This window comes from Pelodiscus sinensis, chromosome 17 (assembly GCF_052426305.1).
Source record: "Pelodiscus sinensis isolate ZL-2025 chromosome 17, ASM5242630v1, whole genome shotgun sequence".
Lineage (NCBI taxonomy): Eukaryota > Metazoa > Chordata > Testudines > Trionychidae > Pelodiscus > Pelodiscus sinensis.
In genome coordinates this window covers 26,638,783-26,656,488 of record NC_143068.1, presented here as the reverse complement: position 1 = coordinate 26,656,488, position 17,706 = coordinate 26,638,783, and the positions used below count along the sequence as shown (strand labels likewise).

Genomic DNA, 17,706 nt, shown 5'->3' with positions numbered 1-17,706 from the left:
TACAGAGCATAAACCAAAATGCCAGCCACCCCGGGGCTTCTGGCTTCTCAGAAGGAGAAAAAGCGCTGGCCAGGGCTGGAGGTGTTCCCAGACAGCTAATTTTTACTCTCCATATGCCAACGCTTTCTTTTCACACCCCATGGCTCCTTCAATTAACAACCCCACAGCTTTCCAGATTTGCCAGGGATGAAGCCCAGGGGAGGGCGGGAGGAAAAGCTGTCTAAGCACCATGAGCTGAACCAAGCTGCATTATGCAGCTGAGTGCCTTGTTTTTAATTGCTTTGGGGGGGGGGGGGGGAGGCCACTTGCTAAGGTCTGTCTTGTTCGGTCTCCTGAGGGCAGGAATTGCCTGTCTCAGCTTATCCATAGCTTCCCCCTCCAGCTCCCTCCCCTCTGTTTGGTCTTAATCAGTGCCACAGCTTGGGGTGGGCGGAGGGGAGTGGATGGAGGAAAAAGAGCTGGGATGAAAACCTGGCACTGGACACCGGGGAAACGTTCCTCTTAGCTGCTGGAAAATGCTCCAAAGCTGCAAGGAAAAGGCAGATATTATGGATCACAAATGCCTTCACTACTTGGTATCTCGCTTGCCTCCTGCGCTCCAACAGCCTCTTAAATAGAAGATGTAAGCGGCCACTACTGGGCCAAGCAGGCTCTGATGTCTTAATGCCAGGCAGGGTGTCAGCAAGGCTGGCTGGTTGGAGTACAAACACGAGCTGGCCAACCACCCATTCTAATCTTGCTTCCATCACTGCTTTGCTGTTATCTTGGACAAGTCTCTTAACCAGTGTTCCCTGTCAGCTGTGCACTTGGATGGCCACTCAGGAGAAACTCATATGCTGCTCAGCTGATTAGCAGAGTGCTTACAGCTAGGTTTTGGGTTTCTATTGGTGGTGCACATTTGCACATGCCTTGGTGCACATACAATTATTCCACACATGGATGGAAAAGATTAAAGGGAGCATTGCTCTTAACCTCTCTGTGCATTGGTATATTTCTGGAGGAAATGGGGCTCGTGCTTAAACCTGATAGTAGTGAATAATCCATTAGAGATTGAAGTGCTTAAGAGTCTTTGGGGGAAGGTGCTAGGGACCTGTGTGCATTGTCAGTGCAGTTCCTCCTATCACCTGTCTCTAATTAGACTAGAGGTCTTTCAGCACGGATCAGCTTACACCTGTGGCATGGTCTGGTGGGCAGGTGCTGGGTTTGGAATTCAAGGGCCTGGAGTGCTGATCTGAGCCCAGCTCTGCCACTGATGTAGGGCATGAACTTCGGCAAGTCATTTTACTGCCTCTGTTTCCCCTTCTGTAAAAGCAAAGAACTTTCTAGTGCTTTGAAACCTTGGGATGGGCTTTTGTCACTTGGCACCTTACGAATGCAGGCAGCAATATCCTGTACACTGGCTTCCCCTGAGCCAAGAGAAGAGTCCATAACTTCTTGAAATTCCCAGACAGGATGGTGCAAAAATTGTTTCCACACTTCCAACCTGACCTGTAAAGAGTGGATAGTGCAGCGCTAGTGGGAGGGAAATTCTGGGTTCCCATCTAACCCAGGATATAGAGCAGAGGTGGGCAAAAGGGCCTCTGAAGGCCGGATCTGGCCCACCAAGCAGGTGGATCCGGCCTGCAGAGGCCCTGCTGCTCCCCGGCCCCCAGGCCAATTAGGATTTGGGGGCAGGGGAGCGCATGAAGCCTCCTCCCACCATGCCAGGAGCACGTGGCACTTTGGAGCACCGTGCGCTGCTTGCAGGGTGGGGGGAGAAGAGTGGAGGAGGCTTCATGCGCTCCCCCGCCCCCAGGCCAATCAGGGCCGGGGAGCTATGTGAAGCTTCCTTCGCCCTGCCCTCATCCTGCGAGGAGCCCGCGGCACTTCAAAGAGCTACATGCTCCTCGCAGAGCAAGAGGAGGGTTCCCGTGCTCCCCCGCCCCCAGACCTTGATTGGCCTGGGGGTGGGGAACATGCCAAGCCTCTTCCAGGGCATGGGTGCCTAGTGGAAAGGGGTGGCAAAGGGGCTCCCCCACCCCCGACCAATCGTGGTTTGGGGGGTGGGGTAGCCCCGCCCCTTCCTGTTTAGGCCCCGCCCCTTCTTGGATGGCCCAGAGCTACTTAAAAAATGTTTGAAGTAGCCCCCTGGCAAAAATTAGTGCCCACCCCTTGTACAGAGGCACTAACACTGGTCACCTAATTTCCACTTCCTGTGAGCTCCTGAAAATAATTAGCCTGGGCTCTGCTGAGAACTTCCTACTGTGGCTGACACCAAAGAGCAAGAGACCACAGAAAGCTAATGCAGGCAAGGGTCATCTGCTCATGTAGCCGTGCTGGGGCTGGGGGGAGGTGTTACTGCCTCTAGTTTCTTTCTGTCCATCCTTTGCCAGCCTCCCTCCCTTAGTAATACTGTGTACCACAGGAGTACGGAGAGGCACTGTATGGACTTTGGTGATGGACAGCCGGTGCCCCAAAGAGCTAATAATCCAGACAAGAGACAAAGGGAGTGGGGCGGGACACTGCTGTGAAGTAACTTGCCAGAGGTCACGCAGCAGATCAGTGGGAGAGATGGGAATACAGTAAGGAGTCCTGGTGCACTTGAAGATGAACAGATTTATTTCGGTATAAGCTCTCATGGGCAAAACCCCCACTTTGTCAGATGGGCTTTTACCCACCAAAGATGATGTCCAAATTAATCTGCTAGTCTTTAAAGTGCCACAGGACAGGACGACTCCTTGTTTTTGTGGATGCAAACTAACACAGCTTCCCCTCTGAGAGATGGGAATAGAACCCAGGATGAAGGGATCCAAGGGGCTAGGACTTCACACCAGGTCTTTAGAGTCCCAGTCCAGTGCCTGTGCCTGAATTGTAACTGCCTTGCGTATCTTCCCAAGCAGACCTATAGTCCATCTCTTTTCCCTAAGATGCTTTTTCTTCTGTGCTTGCATGGATTTTTTTTTAATATCTCCTTTGCTGGTGGCATTTCACCTGATCAGATGCACTGATCAACGCAAGCCATTTTTTTTAGTACGTTCAGACGAGTCAACCATTTTGCTCAACACAGTGAAACTCTAATACTGTCTTTTAAAACAAGATACTGCACATCAGCTAAAAAAAAGGGGAACTAGGAAGATTCCCTTTCCAGAACTTCACTGTGGCTTTAACTGAATCAGACAGAGCCAAGGGATGCAGCCTCCATAGATAGACCTGTCAAATGCAGTGGAGTGTGGAGGTGGGAAGGGAATCTTATTTGTATGTGCTGCGATTCTGAGTTGAGACTGTAACTTGAAATCCACGCGTCCTGCTGTGCAATTATTTCTAGCAAATATTAGTCAAGTACAAATTACAAACTGCTCTGTCTTAAAGAGCTGTCAGTCAAATGCTGCTTGTCATCCCAATCAGCCTCACTAAAAATAGCGTTAAAAATTATTAGGCAGGGAAAGGAAGGATATCAAACTGCACTATAGCATATCTGCTGCATGTTAACCAATATATTCAGACTCTGCCAGCCATAATACCAGTGGGACAGGGAGGAGACGTTTAGCTGGCTGGGTCTGCATAAATCCTGACAATAAAATGCATTTTACATATCCACCCTAGTGCAACAGAACAATTCTTAAAAACCCACAATTTTAGCCTTTTCCGTACCACCTTGTTTTGGGATCCTGTTAGTTCTCAAGCTAAGCAGGGGCTGAGATCTTGAAGGCAGTCTTAGACCACCAGGAGCACTATGCGCTCTTGTTTGGTGTTTGTTTATACTGATTCTTTCTAAAAACTTTGTGTGTAGCACTGCTGGAGGGCTTTCGTTGTGACCCCAGCTCTGATCAGGTTAGATGACACTGTGGTAAATACACCAGTGACTGATCTATCCTCATGCACTCACCATTGCTAACACCACGGGCGCTTCATGGCTTTGCCTGCTCTCCTTTTCTTTATACAGGTGGTGTCATTTGGATGAAATGTGAAATCATCCCATCTCTCGTGATTAAAAAAAATCCCATAGCACTTTAAGAGTGAGGAGGATCCTCAAGCTAAACCTCAAATCCAGTAATTCTAGTCCTAGTTTCCCCTGAACTTTCAAATATCTTGTGGTGGTGTATCTCCACTGAGTCTCAAATTGCTGAGGATTTGTTATAGCTGCTGCATTCAGTCCAGATGTGGCTGTATTTCAGGGTAGCTCAAATGTTTTCTGTATATCTCTTTTTTCCTCCTTCAAACACTTCCCCCCACCCCGGTGGATTGAAGATGTGGGTGGTGCTTGGAGATCCTCTGAAAGCTGCTGTAGACACACAAAATGAGTGACATGGTGGATTTTTGTAATGCCTTGTGTCCCTGTTGGTAGTCAGAGGAGGAATGCCAAAGGCGAAACTCCAGCTGATAACCACTCTGGGGCGTGACCTGTGTGGCAAAGAAGTGATTGACAGAGATCGTGTCCATAAGACACTTCTGCAAAGTTTTGCTTTCAGATGAGAATAAATTCAGCTGAAAGGAGCCCAAGTTAATGGGTGGTGGCTGAGCCACCTGGGCATGCTTGGCAAATGACACCTAGGTGGTGTAAACCAGTTAAGCCTGGAGCCTCCAGTTCAGCCAAGGATTGGGGGATGTTTCGGATGGTGTATTGGGCCTGTGTGCTCTCCTGCTACCTGTGCTGTGCCTATGCTCTCTCTGGGTGCCAGGACTTGCAGTATCTCTCACAAGCATTGGGATGTCCTTGCCCTACATCTGTTTAGGGCTGATCAGGCTGTTCTGGGTGGCTAGTTGGGGGTCTGAGTTGAAATCCCCAATCCCAGTGGGGAGAGAAGCAGCAGCTCTGGGATGCTACGCAGGCCCGCTTAGCTCATGCGGGGAGCAGCATCTCGCACTGTGGTGACGACGCTCTGTCACAAGCAGACATGATCAGGCACAAGCTCAGTTAGCCTTGGAGTTCCCCCAACCTCCTCCCTTTCCTTCCCCTGTTGATTTGATGAAGGGGAGCAGAGACTTGCCCCTCTTTACACTTGACAGAGCAGAGAAGCAGAGGCTGGCTGTGTGTCTGAGAAACTTGCCACACTAGAAAGCTCTGGTACAAAGTGAAGAGGATGGAGACAGCCTCGCCGGCTTTGATTAGTCCTTCCCATGTGCTCCTCTTGGCCAGATGGGAAGCCCCCCACCCCACCCTTACTGGGCAGTTGGAGGGAGGAGGCATGAAACTGATCTTGATCTGGAGTACTGAAAACCACAAGCATGGGGCAATCTGTGCTGGGAAGGCAGCCAGGCAGCGTCCCTGCCTAGGGGACATGGAGTGAGCCATGTGTTGAACTCGAGGCTAACCTTTCCCTTTACTTGTGTCTTAGATTCCTGAAGAGCTGAGGTGACTTTTTGTGCGGCCCTGCTGCCCCATAGAAAGGCTGTGGCTGGACAGATCTAGGTAAGACCTCCTTTTTTCTTCTTCTTCTTTTTGAGCAGTGGGGGAGAAGAGGGTCTGAAGGTTCTGCCAGTGACTAGTCAACAGATCGTAAGGGGAAAGCAAAATTCTCCACTTAGAGCAGGCATGTCCAAAGTCCGGCCCGCGGGCCAATTGTGGCCCGTGTTCCGGTTTAATACGGCCCCCCCCAGGTAATTTGGCAATATCTATCTTTTATGGCCCCCAACGAATCCATATGTATTGAGATGAATACATTGTAAAATCTCAGTTAATGTCAGTTGGTCTAAATCAGTTATAAATATATTTGGACACAACATGTATACTTGGTGTTATGTTCCTGTTCATATTTTTTGAACTTAAAAGTTGACAGACAATCTTTATTACCAATAATATGTAATGTACTTTACAATGTTCCTGACATATATTTCAGCTTCCTGGATTTTTTTTTTTCATCTGGCCTTCAGATATGAAAGGCAGAGTGATTTAACACCTGTTTAGATTTGTCATCCATGTGACGAAATGAAAAGTATGCTGTTTGCAATAAACTTTGCATAAAATAGTTAATTTGCATTTAATTTTAATGGTTCAAAGAATGTCAGGCAAAATGGTCGGCCCTCACGCATGTTCACTTCATCAAATCTGGCCCTCTTTGAAAAAAGTTTGGACACCCCTGACTTAGAGGCACTGAGATCTCTAGGCAATAGGCACCTTGAGGTGAGTAGATTTCATCCCAGCTAGCTACAGATTGCTGAATCCTGCCACATGTGGATAATGCATGGAGATGGTTTGGTTTGTCTCCAGAGCAGATACCACTGGCTGCACTAAATGGGGCACGATGCTTTTAGTTCTCTTCAGTTCTGTCTGAGACCTTAAACTCATCCCACCAATGACCTCAAACTCATCCGTGCAATTTCTTCCCTTAAGCTGAAACCTGTAAGAAGGTTCCTGCCAGCCTGAACTTGCCTTCTGTACTAATCCAGCTGCGGAAAAGCCTACCTTAATATACCATGTCTAATCAGGCAGGAGCAAGCGCCTGGGAATGCTGCCTGCTTTTCATAACACTGCACTTCACCTTCCTAGGGGAAGGGGGCTTTCAAATGAAAGGTTCTGTGAGATCCTAATTGCTGACAAACCAGATGGGAACTGGAACCACAAATATTTGTTTTTCCCCTGACAATCTAGTGCTGCCGTTGTTTTATTTATAAACCGGAGGAAATGATGTGAAGAGCAAGAGGGTTTTTGGTTTGGGGGAGGATGGTCATGGGAGGCAGGAAATGTACAAATAAACAGATTCTGGTCACTCTCCAGAAAAGTAACAGCGCTTCGTTCTCTTCTCATCCTCTTTCCCACTCCACTGCGTGCTTTTTGTTTCCCTGTTGTATGGCACTACGCATTGCTTGGAACCATGTGACTCAGGCTGTCAATTCTTTGGGTTAAGGACCATCTTTTTGTTCTGTGTGTTGTGTGGTGCCAGAGACAGTGAGGCCTTGTTGCTCCATGATCGGGACTCCAAGGTGCTGCCTCGTCACAGGGAAGATGTAGTAATGGTTTTGGGATGACAATTTAGGCAATTTCCTTCTTGTGTCCATGCTTCAGATGCATTTTTGAAGTTCTCCTTTGGTAGTTTGGTAGGAGTCAGGGGAACCAGTGTCTGGAAAACTGTACTGGAAACCAGTGTTTCCTGTAAGCTGAGCAGTTGGGCAGCCACCCAGGAGAGATTCAAATGCCGCCCACAGCTGGCAGCATGTGTTTCTACTGGTGGTGCACATCCACACCTGCCTCAGTGCACATAAAAATTTATTCTGTACATGGATGGAAATCATTATCAGGAATATGGCTAGAAACCAAGTGCAGAGACCAGAGCTCTGCCTGAAATCAGCCGTGCTCACAAGGCAAAAGGCCTCTCAGGAGGTGAAAGCAGCCACGCTGAAGGGCTGTGCTTGGCACAGTTCTGATCTTGTTGTGGCTAGGTCTAAAGGCTCCCCAGGGAAGCTTCCAATATCTGTTTCCTGCTGGTGCTGATACTACATTGCTTCTCTGCTTAGTAGCTTTCTTTAAGCCCAGTCATTCATTTAGCAAGGCTAGAAGAGAGAGAACTAGCCATGGGAGGAAGGAGCTGGCCTCCTGAAGGAGTCTTGGCTGACTGGCAGTAAATTCAACTTGCTGTATTCCTTCCTTTCTCAGATTCATGGCTCCCTCTTTCTCTCCCACCTGACAAAGTGCTTCTGCTCTCTCACTGTCACCCTAGAGACCTTCATACAGCACAGGTCATTAATAATGACTTTCCCCGAGGCCTCCCTGGGCCACTCTTTAGCAGTACAAATTCCTTTGCTAGATTAGTGGATAGGCAGTGACCTATCCTGGTTTTATCAGGAATGGATGGCTGGAGATCTCCTGGGGAATGGGCTGGATTTCAGGCTGCTGCTGCTGCTTCCTCCTGGATTACAGGCAGAAGTTGGAATTTTAACTCTCTCCTTGCCCGAGACTTGGACACGTGGCTGCCTCCAGCTGTTGGCAGTCATGTTTCCGCTAGTGTGGAAACTTGTTGCCCATAGCAAGTTCTTGATGGGCCACCATTAGCTGGAGGGTTGGCGTGGCCTCTCTTTCTGAGGCTCATCTCCTTTCCCAAAGGTTGCCTCCATGACTTGGCATGACTTCTATTTTGCACAAGGGGGGAAGAAAAGGGCTTTGGCAGCATCTCCGGGAGAGGTGGGTCACTGCTTTGGAGTGGGCACTGGGCCTGCTAAGGAGCCAGTGGGTGTCTGAGGAATGGTGAGACTTGCTTGGTCAATTGTTGCTGGTACGTCCTCTCTTGGGAACCAACCCTGCTCGATGGCCCTTCCCCTTCCCTGTCTGTGCTGTGATCTGACAGTGTAAACAGGTGGGGAAGGGAAGATGGGCTGCCTGCCTGCACCTCATATAGGACTTACAAAGTTGGCATTATGTAAAGCACACCTTGGTGAACTTGCCATTCAATCCTTTGCTCTGTTGTTCCTCCTCCTACTTAGGGTTGCCAGGGCAGGCTGGGCTCCAAGAGAGGGCCTGCTGGAGTAGTAGGGATATGAACAGCTAGTTGATTATCCGATAAGCAAATACTTACTGGATAGTTGACACGCTAGTCATCTAGTCACTCCCTCCTTATTTCCCCCGCTGCCTCTATCAGAAAGAGGCAGTAAGGGGGAGAAATATATGGGGGTGCTTCAAAGCGGCAGCACCACATGGAGCCCAGGGTCTGTTGCTTTGAAACACCAGACTCCAAGCTGGCCCCAGGCTGCATGCGGCGTTTCAAAGCAGCAGTGCTGCGTGGAGCCCGGGGTCAGCTGGGGATTCTGAGTCCCCAGCTGAACCTAGGCTCCACTCAGAGCTGCTGCTTTGAAACACCGTGAGGAGCACAGGGCCAGTGGGGGACGGTTTGAGTTTCCCGCTGGCCCCGGGCTCCCCACAGCACTTTTGCCTTTCAAGTGTAGCAACAGCTCCCGGGCTGTTGCTGCTCTTCAAAGGCGGAGGTACCCTTATTGACTAATCGAATAGTCGATGCAAATTGCCTCGACTATTTGATTAGCCAGTTAATCTAAATTTAACATCCCTATGGGGCAGCCAGCCTAAGAAGTGCTGAGCTGGAGGTGGAGGAGATGGGATAGAAGGACAGAGAGAGCTTAGGAAGGATCTAGCATAAGGATTCACCTCACCTCCACTCTGATTTCTGCCCCACTCTGAGCCTGGGGTCTGACTCTTCTCTTTATGTTGTGCCTCCTGGCCAGTGGCCCATTTGTGCCATTGTTTCCCTTCAGGGCCATCCTTAAGATTTTTGGTGCCCTGTGCAGCCCAAGCACCTGCACTCTCCATCCCCTACGGGGGAGGAGGAACAGTCACTCCATGGGGTGGGGCTGTGGGGGTAGGAGCTGTGGGGCAGCAGAAGGAGGGTAGGGAGGCTGGTGGTGGAGCAGACAGACTGAGTGGCACAGCTGGCTGGAGGTGGCAGGGGCAGAGGATTGAAGCAGACAGGCTATGGGGTTAGGGCCAATGGAGCTGGGGGGTGGGGTACGGGACTGGAGCATTGGGGCTGTGAGGTGGAGTGGGGGGCTGGGGCTGATAGGGCTGGGAGGCACCGTATGCGGGGTTGGGTCCAATGAGGCAGGGAGCGGGAGATTGGGGCCTGAGAGGTGGAGCAGGCAAAGTGGAGGCCTGAAGACTGGGGCCTAGGAGGCAGAGCAGGGGATAGGGGCTGGGAGGCGGAGCAGGGGATAGGGGCTGGGAGGCGGAGCAGGGGGAATGGGGCTGTTGCAGCTGGGAGGTGGGGCAGGAGGCTGGGGGACTGGGTTGGATGGGGCTGCGGGGCAGGGGACTGGGAGATTGGGGCCTGGGAGACAGAGCAGGGATGGTGAACAGTGTTTCCTCTAAGGTGCACCCCTGAATTTGAGGCCCACTCACCTCCTCAGCAGGGCCATGCGGTGGCTGCTCAGCGCAGGCTGTTGCCCCGCCCCAGGGGCAGCTGGGCAGCTCCCACAGTCCCGGACGGGGGCGGAGGTGGGGGGAAGTGCTGGGCTAGGCGGCAGCACGGTGCCCTGGGCCTGGTAGGGATGGGCCAGGCCCCATTGCTAGGCAGGAGCTGTCCACAGATACCTGAGCAGCTTCGCAGCCACCTCCCCTCACGCTGGGGTTGACTTTCCGCCGCCCGTGGGCTCCGCCACAGGCTGGACTGGATCAGGGCATCCCCAGGCAAGTCCCAGCCGGGCAGCGACTGCCCACTCCCGGGACTGGTTCGAGGGAGGGTCCCAGCAGCAGCCCAGCCTGAGGCAGGGGGTAAGCTGGTTGCAGGGGAAAGGGGGTGGCAAAGCAGAGGGGGCTTAGCCCCCTCGGGCAGGGCACTGCCCAGCAGGGCTGAAGGCTCTGGGCAGCCTGGACAGGGCAGCTCCGCTCCGGCTGCAGTTCTGTGCTGAGCTGTAAGGGGACTGGGTTGGGTATAATATCGTACAGATCCCCCGGCCTGGCAACTGGCAAGCCTCATTCGTTGTAGCGTTAAAAACAATCCATCCTCCGGGGACAGGGCTGCCTAAAGCCTCCTGGCAATTGACAGACGTAGGTCCGCTGTTTTTCTAAGGACAAGGAAAGTCCCACTAAAGTCTCCTTAATTTACTTCTTCAACGGTTGCTCTTATTAGTCTTTGCCCTTCATCATTTACATTTGTTAATACAGTGCAGATGGAGGACTGAGCGCTATTGAACAGATTTTAATAGCGAATAATCATTGAAAATATGTTCCTAATATAAACTCTTCCAGTTTTTATTGTGATTTTGTAATGATAACTTTTGAGTCTACATTTTTGTTTTTTTCTAGCAGCAGTTAATTCTTTAGGATTATTTGATTTAAAGGCTGACTGACTTTCTGGATTGGTGTCAAAATTTACTTTCGTTTCCTTTGAGCTGACAATAAGATGCCCTTTGTGAATTTATTTTGATTCTCTGGGCAGCACTTCAGTGCTTTTTCACGTGTCACCACTTGTGTATATAACTATTCACTAAAGACCAGGTTGAAAGCATGTAGATTCCTTTGAAAATCCCACTAGTTACCTACATACCTTTAAAAATCTGGCCTAAGGATAGTATACTGTCTTTTATGGAATCCTTTGCAAAGGCAAATTTCTACAATAATATTTACTAAACATAAATACATAGCCAAGACAAACAACCACAAGAATTAAAAGATAATTTGTAATGCACCCTGAAGTAATTAAGTTAAATAAATAAATACATTTTTGGGTGATTCATGCTTTTTTTTTTCCCTCCCCCCTGAGTCTTTAGGGTACAGTAGCTACATGCATGTACTGTTCCCTCTCCCAAAGAATCATATACAAGTACATTTCTATAATATTCTATACCGTTTTGGACTTCTAGTAACACCCCCCCCACACACACCAATTTAATATTTGTTACAGATTCTTGCTTGTGTAAGTAATTCCTTCTCCTGCAAACATTGAAACACATACTTCATTTGTTGCATACATCTTTTTTCTTTTAATTTTATATCCTGTTGTGTGCTACATATGTTTATGGTACGTTTCACTGATGATCTTTATCCCAATAAGTTCACTGTTTTGTGCTGCCAAAATCAAAGAAATGTTTAAAATGAATTATTCTATCACTCCTTTGCACTGTTGAGAGGGGAGCACAATGTCCCCCTCACCTACTTTGCCTTCTGGTGAAAGTACAGCGTCCTGTCCACTATGTTTTTACAATGGGATAGCAAATGCATGTTAGTTATTCTGTGGTAAAAACACGAATTTTCATACCACAGTGGCACCCATCTGGACAAGCTCATGTGACCTCATATGTTGGCCCACAAGACGAAACTCATTCCGCTCACGGATGGAAAATCTTAGCAGGAACACTGGTAGGGAAGTGTCTGTCATTGTCCTTCATCTTCCCGGGGATCCTCCTCTCTGGGCCACTTTCATTGCTGGTGAAACTGATTTCAGCTGAGGAAGAAAGAAGACAATGGGCCAGATGCTGTCTTCTCCCGCCATTACACAGTGATCTGGGGAAGTCCCAGTGAAATGTGCTGACACAAGGCTCTTGGAAGCCTCTGAAAAGGACACTGCAATGCATTACAGCACAGTTAGGTAAGGCCCATTGTGTCTTGTCTTTTTCAGATACTCACTCAGACGAATGTGACTCAGAATGATTAGGAAAAATGCCTGCTCTTATACGTACACCATGTTACGAGACTTAGTCTTTTTCCGTTTGGGGAAGTGTTGTTTCCAGGGGAAATTCTGAGTTGACTTGTGTGCTTGTGACAGCCCGTGCAATGGTGGAAAACAAGCAGTGTGACTAGGCCCAGCCCTGCATTGTGTGTGTCTCCTCCCTTTGCACGTAGATGGAACTTAGCAGGGCAGAATCTAGTAATGGGAACAAGGGGCAGGAGACCTGAATCACCCGAGACAAAGACAGCAAAAAATAAAAGGCTGAACTGGGGGCAAGAGGCGGGTCTGTTTCTGCCTTTCCCTGTCTGATTGTTATAACCAAGAATTCCAGAGCATGAGGAACAGCCGTCTTAGATCACATTTTCTCTGGAGCTCTTCTGCATTATTTATTTATTATTAAAGACCTTATTCCCTTGGTCTCTGTCTCCTGTTTTTTCTCTATTCATAAGCAAACTGTGATTTCCCCTCCTCCCCCCATGAGATGCCATTGTCACAGAAGTCTCTTGGCCTGCCCAAGGATTCTGGTTTGTGTTCCCATAATGCCTTCAGCCTGAGGCTCTCAAAGCACTTTGCACAGCTTAATGTTTGAAGTAAAGAAATGCTGTCCTCTCTTTCCCCATCTGGGACGTGCCCCGTCCAAGAATCTCCCCTCCCCGTGTAAGCCAAAAGAAAACTCCTGATTCCTAGTTCTTTAGCTATTGATGAGGGTCCCAATCTTGCAAACGTTTGCATGTGTGCTCCACTTTACTGCTATGAGTAGCTCCAGCTGCCTGTGATAGTAAAGGTTAATCAGGTGTGAGTGTATGTGTGTGTTGTGTAAAACTGGGACCAGAATTGTGTTCCCTTCATCAGAGCAGTGGTTCTTAACCTTACTGCAGCCTGCACCCCTTTGGTTCTCAAAATATGTGTTCACACCCCTTATTAAAAATTGTTGAAGTAGGTCAGTTCTTTAAACTTAAAAATCATAAAAATCTGGCAAGTCTCGCACCCCCAGAAAGGCCATCTCGCACCCCCAGGGGGTGCATGCACCCCAGGTTAAGAACCATTGATCTAGAGGCTGGAAGTGAGCAGTTGACATCAGCTTTTTCCAAACCAAAGGAGTTTAGTTTGAAGACTGGATCCAATAATAAAGACCAGGTGGCTAACAGACACTGAGCTCAGTCCATTAGAATGAAGAATTTTCCATTTAAGAAATGTTAAGGTGTAGGTAGCTCCCTATAGCAAAGGCCCATATACCCAAGCCTAACTTATTCCCACTTTGCAGAAATCATAAGTGGAGGTGAGGTTCCTCAACTGGAGCAGTGCCTCAGAACCTCCTGGGCTCTATGCCCATGTGTGATGTATCGAAGGCAGTGCTGGAACTACAAGCTGTCTATCACTTTAAGAGCAGGGGGATGAACAGGCTTCCTGGTCCAGCTTGCAGACTATTGTGTCCATACCATGTTAATCTAGACTTGAACTTCTCGGCTCACCCCGCTTCCCCCCCGAAGCTTCAGTCAGAGAGAAGTTTGCCCAGAAAAGAGCATTCTGGGCTTTCAGCCCGGCCCCACGCATCTGCAGGTTCCCTTATCACCTCCTCCTGCTCTGCTTCACCTAACCTGCTCTCGCATCGCTGCACCACAGGTATCTCTGCCACCTCCTCCGGCCCTGGCACAACTGCTCTGCTTACGAAGAACCCCCCTCTTCCCAAATGATCTAGCCTAAATACTTCCCTCTGTAGCTTCAGGACACTGCTATGGGTTCTGCCATCTTCAGAGACCACAAATAATTCCCTTCCTTCATTTATATTGCTATTTAGGAGGTATTTATAGAATGTGATCTCGAGTTGAAAGATGGCTTTTAAATAAAAAGAGCTTAACCACTAACTACCTAAAGTGCTCAGAATGAGAACTTAATGCTCAACTGTTGCGCCCTGTGGGCTCCTTGTGGGTAATAGGGTCTCCCCCACCCCCCAATCCTTAGGGATTTTTAAAATCACATCTTTCCAGCGACGATCTGGCAGTTGGGTCTGAACTTCTGATGTGGTTATAACTTGTATAAGTTGATCTGACTCTGCTGCTGCCCGTTGGTGCTGGAACTAGAGGTGCTGGGGTGTTGCTGTGCCCCCAGCTTGAAGTGCTTTCCATCCTATACATGGCTTACGTTTCGGTTCAATGGCTCGCCCTGTCCAATTCTCCACTGTCCACGTGGTTCCAGTGCCCCTGCTCCTGCCTGTCCTGCACTGAGCAGTCTCTGTGGGACGTGCTTGTCACCCTCTCCTGGGTTGCATGGAACGTTGTTGTTGGATCACGCTGCCGGTGTTGCAGTGGGGGGGAGCAGTCCTCAGATTGAAGTGCTGGGCTGCCTCTTTGAAGCACGGATAATTCTGCAAGCAGTGCTACAGGCTGGGCCTCTCGCTGCTGTGCAGATGAGCTATGTGGGAGGGGAAAGCGCAAGGAGGGTAATGGAAAAGGCTCTTTTGGCAGCCAGTTTTAATAGCACATCTCGTATGGCTCTAGAGCAGGGGTGGGCAATCATTTTTTATGTGGGGGGGGCACTTCAAGAATTTGGAAAGTGGTTGAGGGCCACACTCTTCATCTGCTCCATTAATATCATGGCAGTGTCTGGGATGGAGGTTGGGTGCAGAAGGGAGCTTGGGGTAAGGGATTGGGGTGCAGGAGGGAGAATGGAATGTGGGAGGGAGTTTGGGTGAAGGTGATTGTGACCTAGGGCAGGGGGCTGGAGTGCAGGGGATTGTGATGTGGGGCAGGAGATTGGGGTGCCAGATCTGGGAGGTGGTCTGGGCACAAAAGGGGGACAGAGGGTTGGGGGAAGGGTGAGGCTGGGATACCAGACGCAAGCTCTAGCCAGGAGATTTACCAGCCAGTAGCCAAACCAGCCTGCCTGCTGGCAGAGCTACGGCTTGCAGAGCTTAAAACGTTTCCCAGCCAGCCTGCCTGCCCAGCCATGTGCTCGCGTGAATAACTGAGCTGAGAAGAGGGAGTGAGGTTCTTCTTGTCTGCCTGTTATTCAAACAGGCAGCTCCCATTGGCCAATTTCTGGACAGAACTCGGCCAATGGGATTGTGCTGAGGATGGGGGCAGCTCCTGAAGCTTTCCCCCCTCCCCTCCAGTTTTGAAACAAACGGGGCCCCGTAGCCGCATTTCTGAGTGGCATGCAGGGCGGCAGGGCAAGCAGTGGAGCCTGCCTGGGGCTCCCCACCTCCTCCACGGGCCAGATCCAGTGGCTTGGCGGGCTGGATGCAGCCCATGGGACATATTTTGCCCAGGCCTGCTCCATAGTATTAGAGACTCACCTCCCCAGCCATGGCAAAATCTGCAGATGAGTGCCCATCTGGTGCCCAATGGGCAGTGGTGCTGGCTATCCTGCTTGCCCTCAGGAAATTGTGAACCTTTGGCCATCAGCTGTCCATTCTTAATCGCTTCCCACTCTCCAGTTTTCCTGCATAGCACTGCACGGACATGATGGGACCTGCATGCCCTCTGCAGGGCCTGGGTCTGCGGGGATGAGCTAGGGGGCATGGGCCCACAAAGGAGATGGTGTCTCAACAGTTCACCTATTGAATGAGGGAGTCCTGAGGGGAGCAGCAGAGTTCAAGGTAGAGCCCAGGAGCTAGGGCAGATGGTCTTTGGCTCTTCTGCCTAAGGTCCTGATTGTAGGCCTTAAAATTTCCCATCAAGTCCCTGAGGTGCCCGTTTCCTACGGATGGGTCTAAACACTCCTGGGGCTAGGCTGGTGTCTGTCTGGTTTGTTCCTCATGAAAGGCCCGTGCTCTGCATTATTCATTCTACTGTACTGCTACTGAGCGTCTCTCTTTGGTATGTGGATTATCACTTACCAAGGGCAGTCATGTTAGCCGGCGAACAAGGGCTGTGCCTGAATGTAAAGGAGGAGAGCCCATCCCCTGGTGGTAGTGATGGGAGGTCTGCCAGCTAACCAGCGATTTGGTGGCCAGCCCACAAGGGGTCTGGAGGCTTCAGCCCAAACTCTCGTGGGCAGGTGTGTGTGTCACCCAGACCACAGGGATCTGCTTAACCTCACTGTCTCCTCCTCCAGTTTTGGACCATGGGGAGCAGCAAGAGCAAACCCAAAGACCCCAACCAGAGGAGACGCAGCCTGGAATCTGCCGAGAACGCCCACCATGCCGGCTACCCTTCCTCTCAAACGCCCAGCAAGACACCTGTCCCCGATGCCCATCGGACCCCCAACCGCTCCTTCGGGAGCATGGCTGCTGAGCCAAAGCTCTTCGGAGGCTTCAATACGTCCGACACAGTCACATCCCCTCAGCGCTCAGGGGCTCTAGCGGGTCAGTATGACTTCGGCTGGACCCTGCTGGAGGGGGAGGAGCAACTGGAGATTTGGGGTGGGAAGCCAAGTGCTAGGTGAGGGAGAACTGTCCAGGGGGAGTGATGCCCGCCAAATAAGGCGACCAGATAGTCCTAATGTTTGGGGCTTTGTCTTATACAGGCACCTCTTACCTCCCCCACCCCATCCCGATTTTTTGCTGTCTGGTCACCCTAACCCCATGCCTTAGGCTGGGGGAGTTGCTCGGGAAATGACAGGCCACTGCCGTTTTTGCCAGGTGTGAGGAAGGCTGTGGTGGAGAATCCTGCCTTGCAAACAGGCTCATGGTTGATTTGCCGTGCCAGGCAAATGCTTCCTGGAGCAGGAGGGTAGCTAACAGGATAAGCTTGGGTCTGTTCCAGGCGGAGTCACCACCTTTGTGGCCCTCTATGACTACGAGTCGCGGACGGAAACGGACCTTTCCTTCAAGAAAGGGGAGCGCCTCCAAATCGTCAACAACACGTAAGTGTCTCTGCCTCCTGGCTGGGCTGGGGATGCCCCTGCTGCACAGGCTGGCATCTCCCTTGGTGGTGCTCCGCCCCTTGCTCTGGGCAGTCCCACTGCTACTGGTCCTGCCTCAACGCAGCGATCCTCCCTCTTGCTTCTCCTCTTTCTCCCGTTTCACCCCGGCTGTTCCCCTCTGTCGCCTGGTGTTTGGATGTGGCTCCTCTGAGATCCTGCTGCTTCCCAAGGCCTAGTGCTGTGGCTGTCTGCCTGTCTAGTGAGGAGGGCTGGGCTATGCCAGCAAAGAGCCCTGGAGCTAGGCCCAGGGGAATTCTGAAGAGCACCACAAGATACAGCCTCTGCCTGCTGAGGCTGCTATCAGCTGGGGAGCTTGGGCCCACGTAGCAGCCTGTGCAGCAGTAAGGGGGTAGGCAGCCAGTGGGATCCTCCACTTGTCCTGTGCAAGCACTCTCCCTTCTTACTTCCCGGGGACTGGGGGGAGTGGGGACTGGGTATGGTTCCCTGGAGCACTGGCCAAAGGTTTCTTGCTAGAGAGGCTCCAGTCCCTCCCTTCAAGGGTGCAGTGAACAGAAGCTGACAGACTGTAAGGAGCAGTCTGCAGTCAGATAGTGGTCACCGCCCCCATCGTGGTGCCCCCGATCTCAGTCCCCAGCTGCCTGCTAACCCCTCGAGCAGTAGACATGCTGTGCATCAAGGGCCAGCGGCAGTCAATGCACCTCAGATGGTTTAACAGACCTCCTACAGCTCATGCAGAGGGTCTCCCAGCTGCAGGGCCTGTGTCCACATGGAAACACCTGCTAGCCCTGCAGGA

The 17,706-nt window shown here is 50.7% G+C and overlaps 1 protein-coding gene across 5 annotated transcripts in view; it reads left to right on the top strand.

Moving 5' to 3' along the window:
* Positions 1–17,706, top strand: part of SRC (SRC proto-oncogene, non-receptor tyrosine kinase) — an 85,975-nt gene that overhangs the window by 40,287 nt on the left and 27,982 nt on the right. For 4 of the 5 annotated variants that reach the window (XM_075901306.2, XM_075901307.2, XM_089769719.1 and 1 more), the window contains exons 2-4: positions 5,316–5,389; positions 16,143–16,392; positions 16,793–16,892. In XM_075901306.2, the coding sequence (XP_075757421.1) occupies positions 16,152–16,392; positions 16,793–16,892 (341 nt within the window). In that variant the 5' untranslated portion in view covers positions 5,316–5,389; positions 16,143–16,151. Of the gene's footprint in view, positions 1–5,315; positions 5,390–13,396; positions 13,473–16,140; positions 16,393–16,792; positions 16,893–17,706 lie in introns of those variants that run through there. The other variant, XM_089769721.1, reaches the window with a different exon arrangement.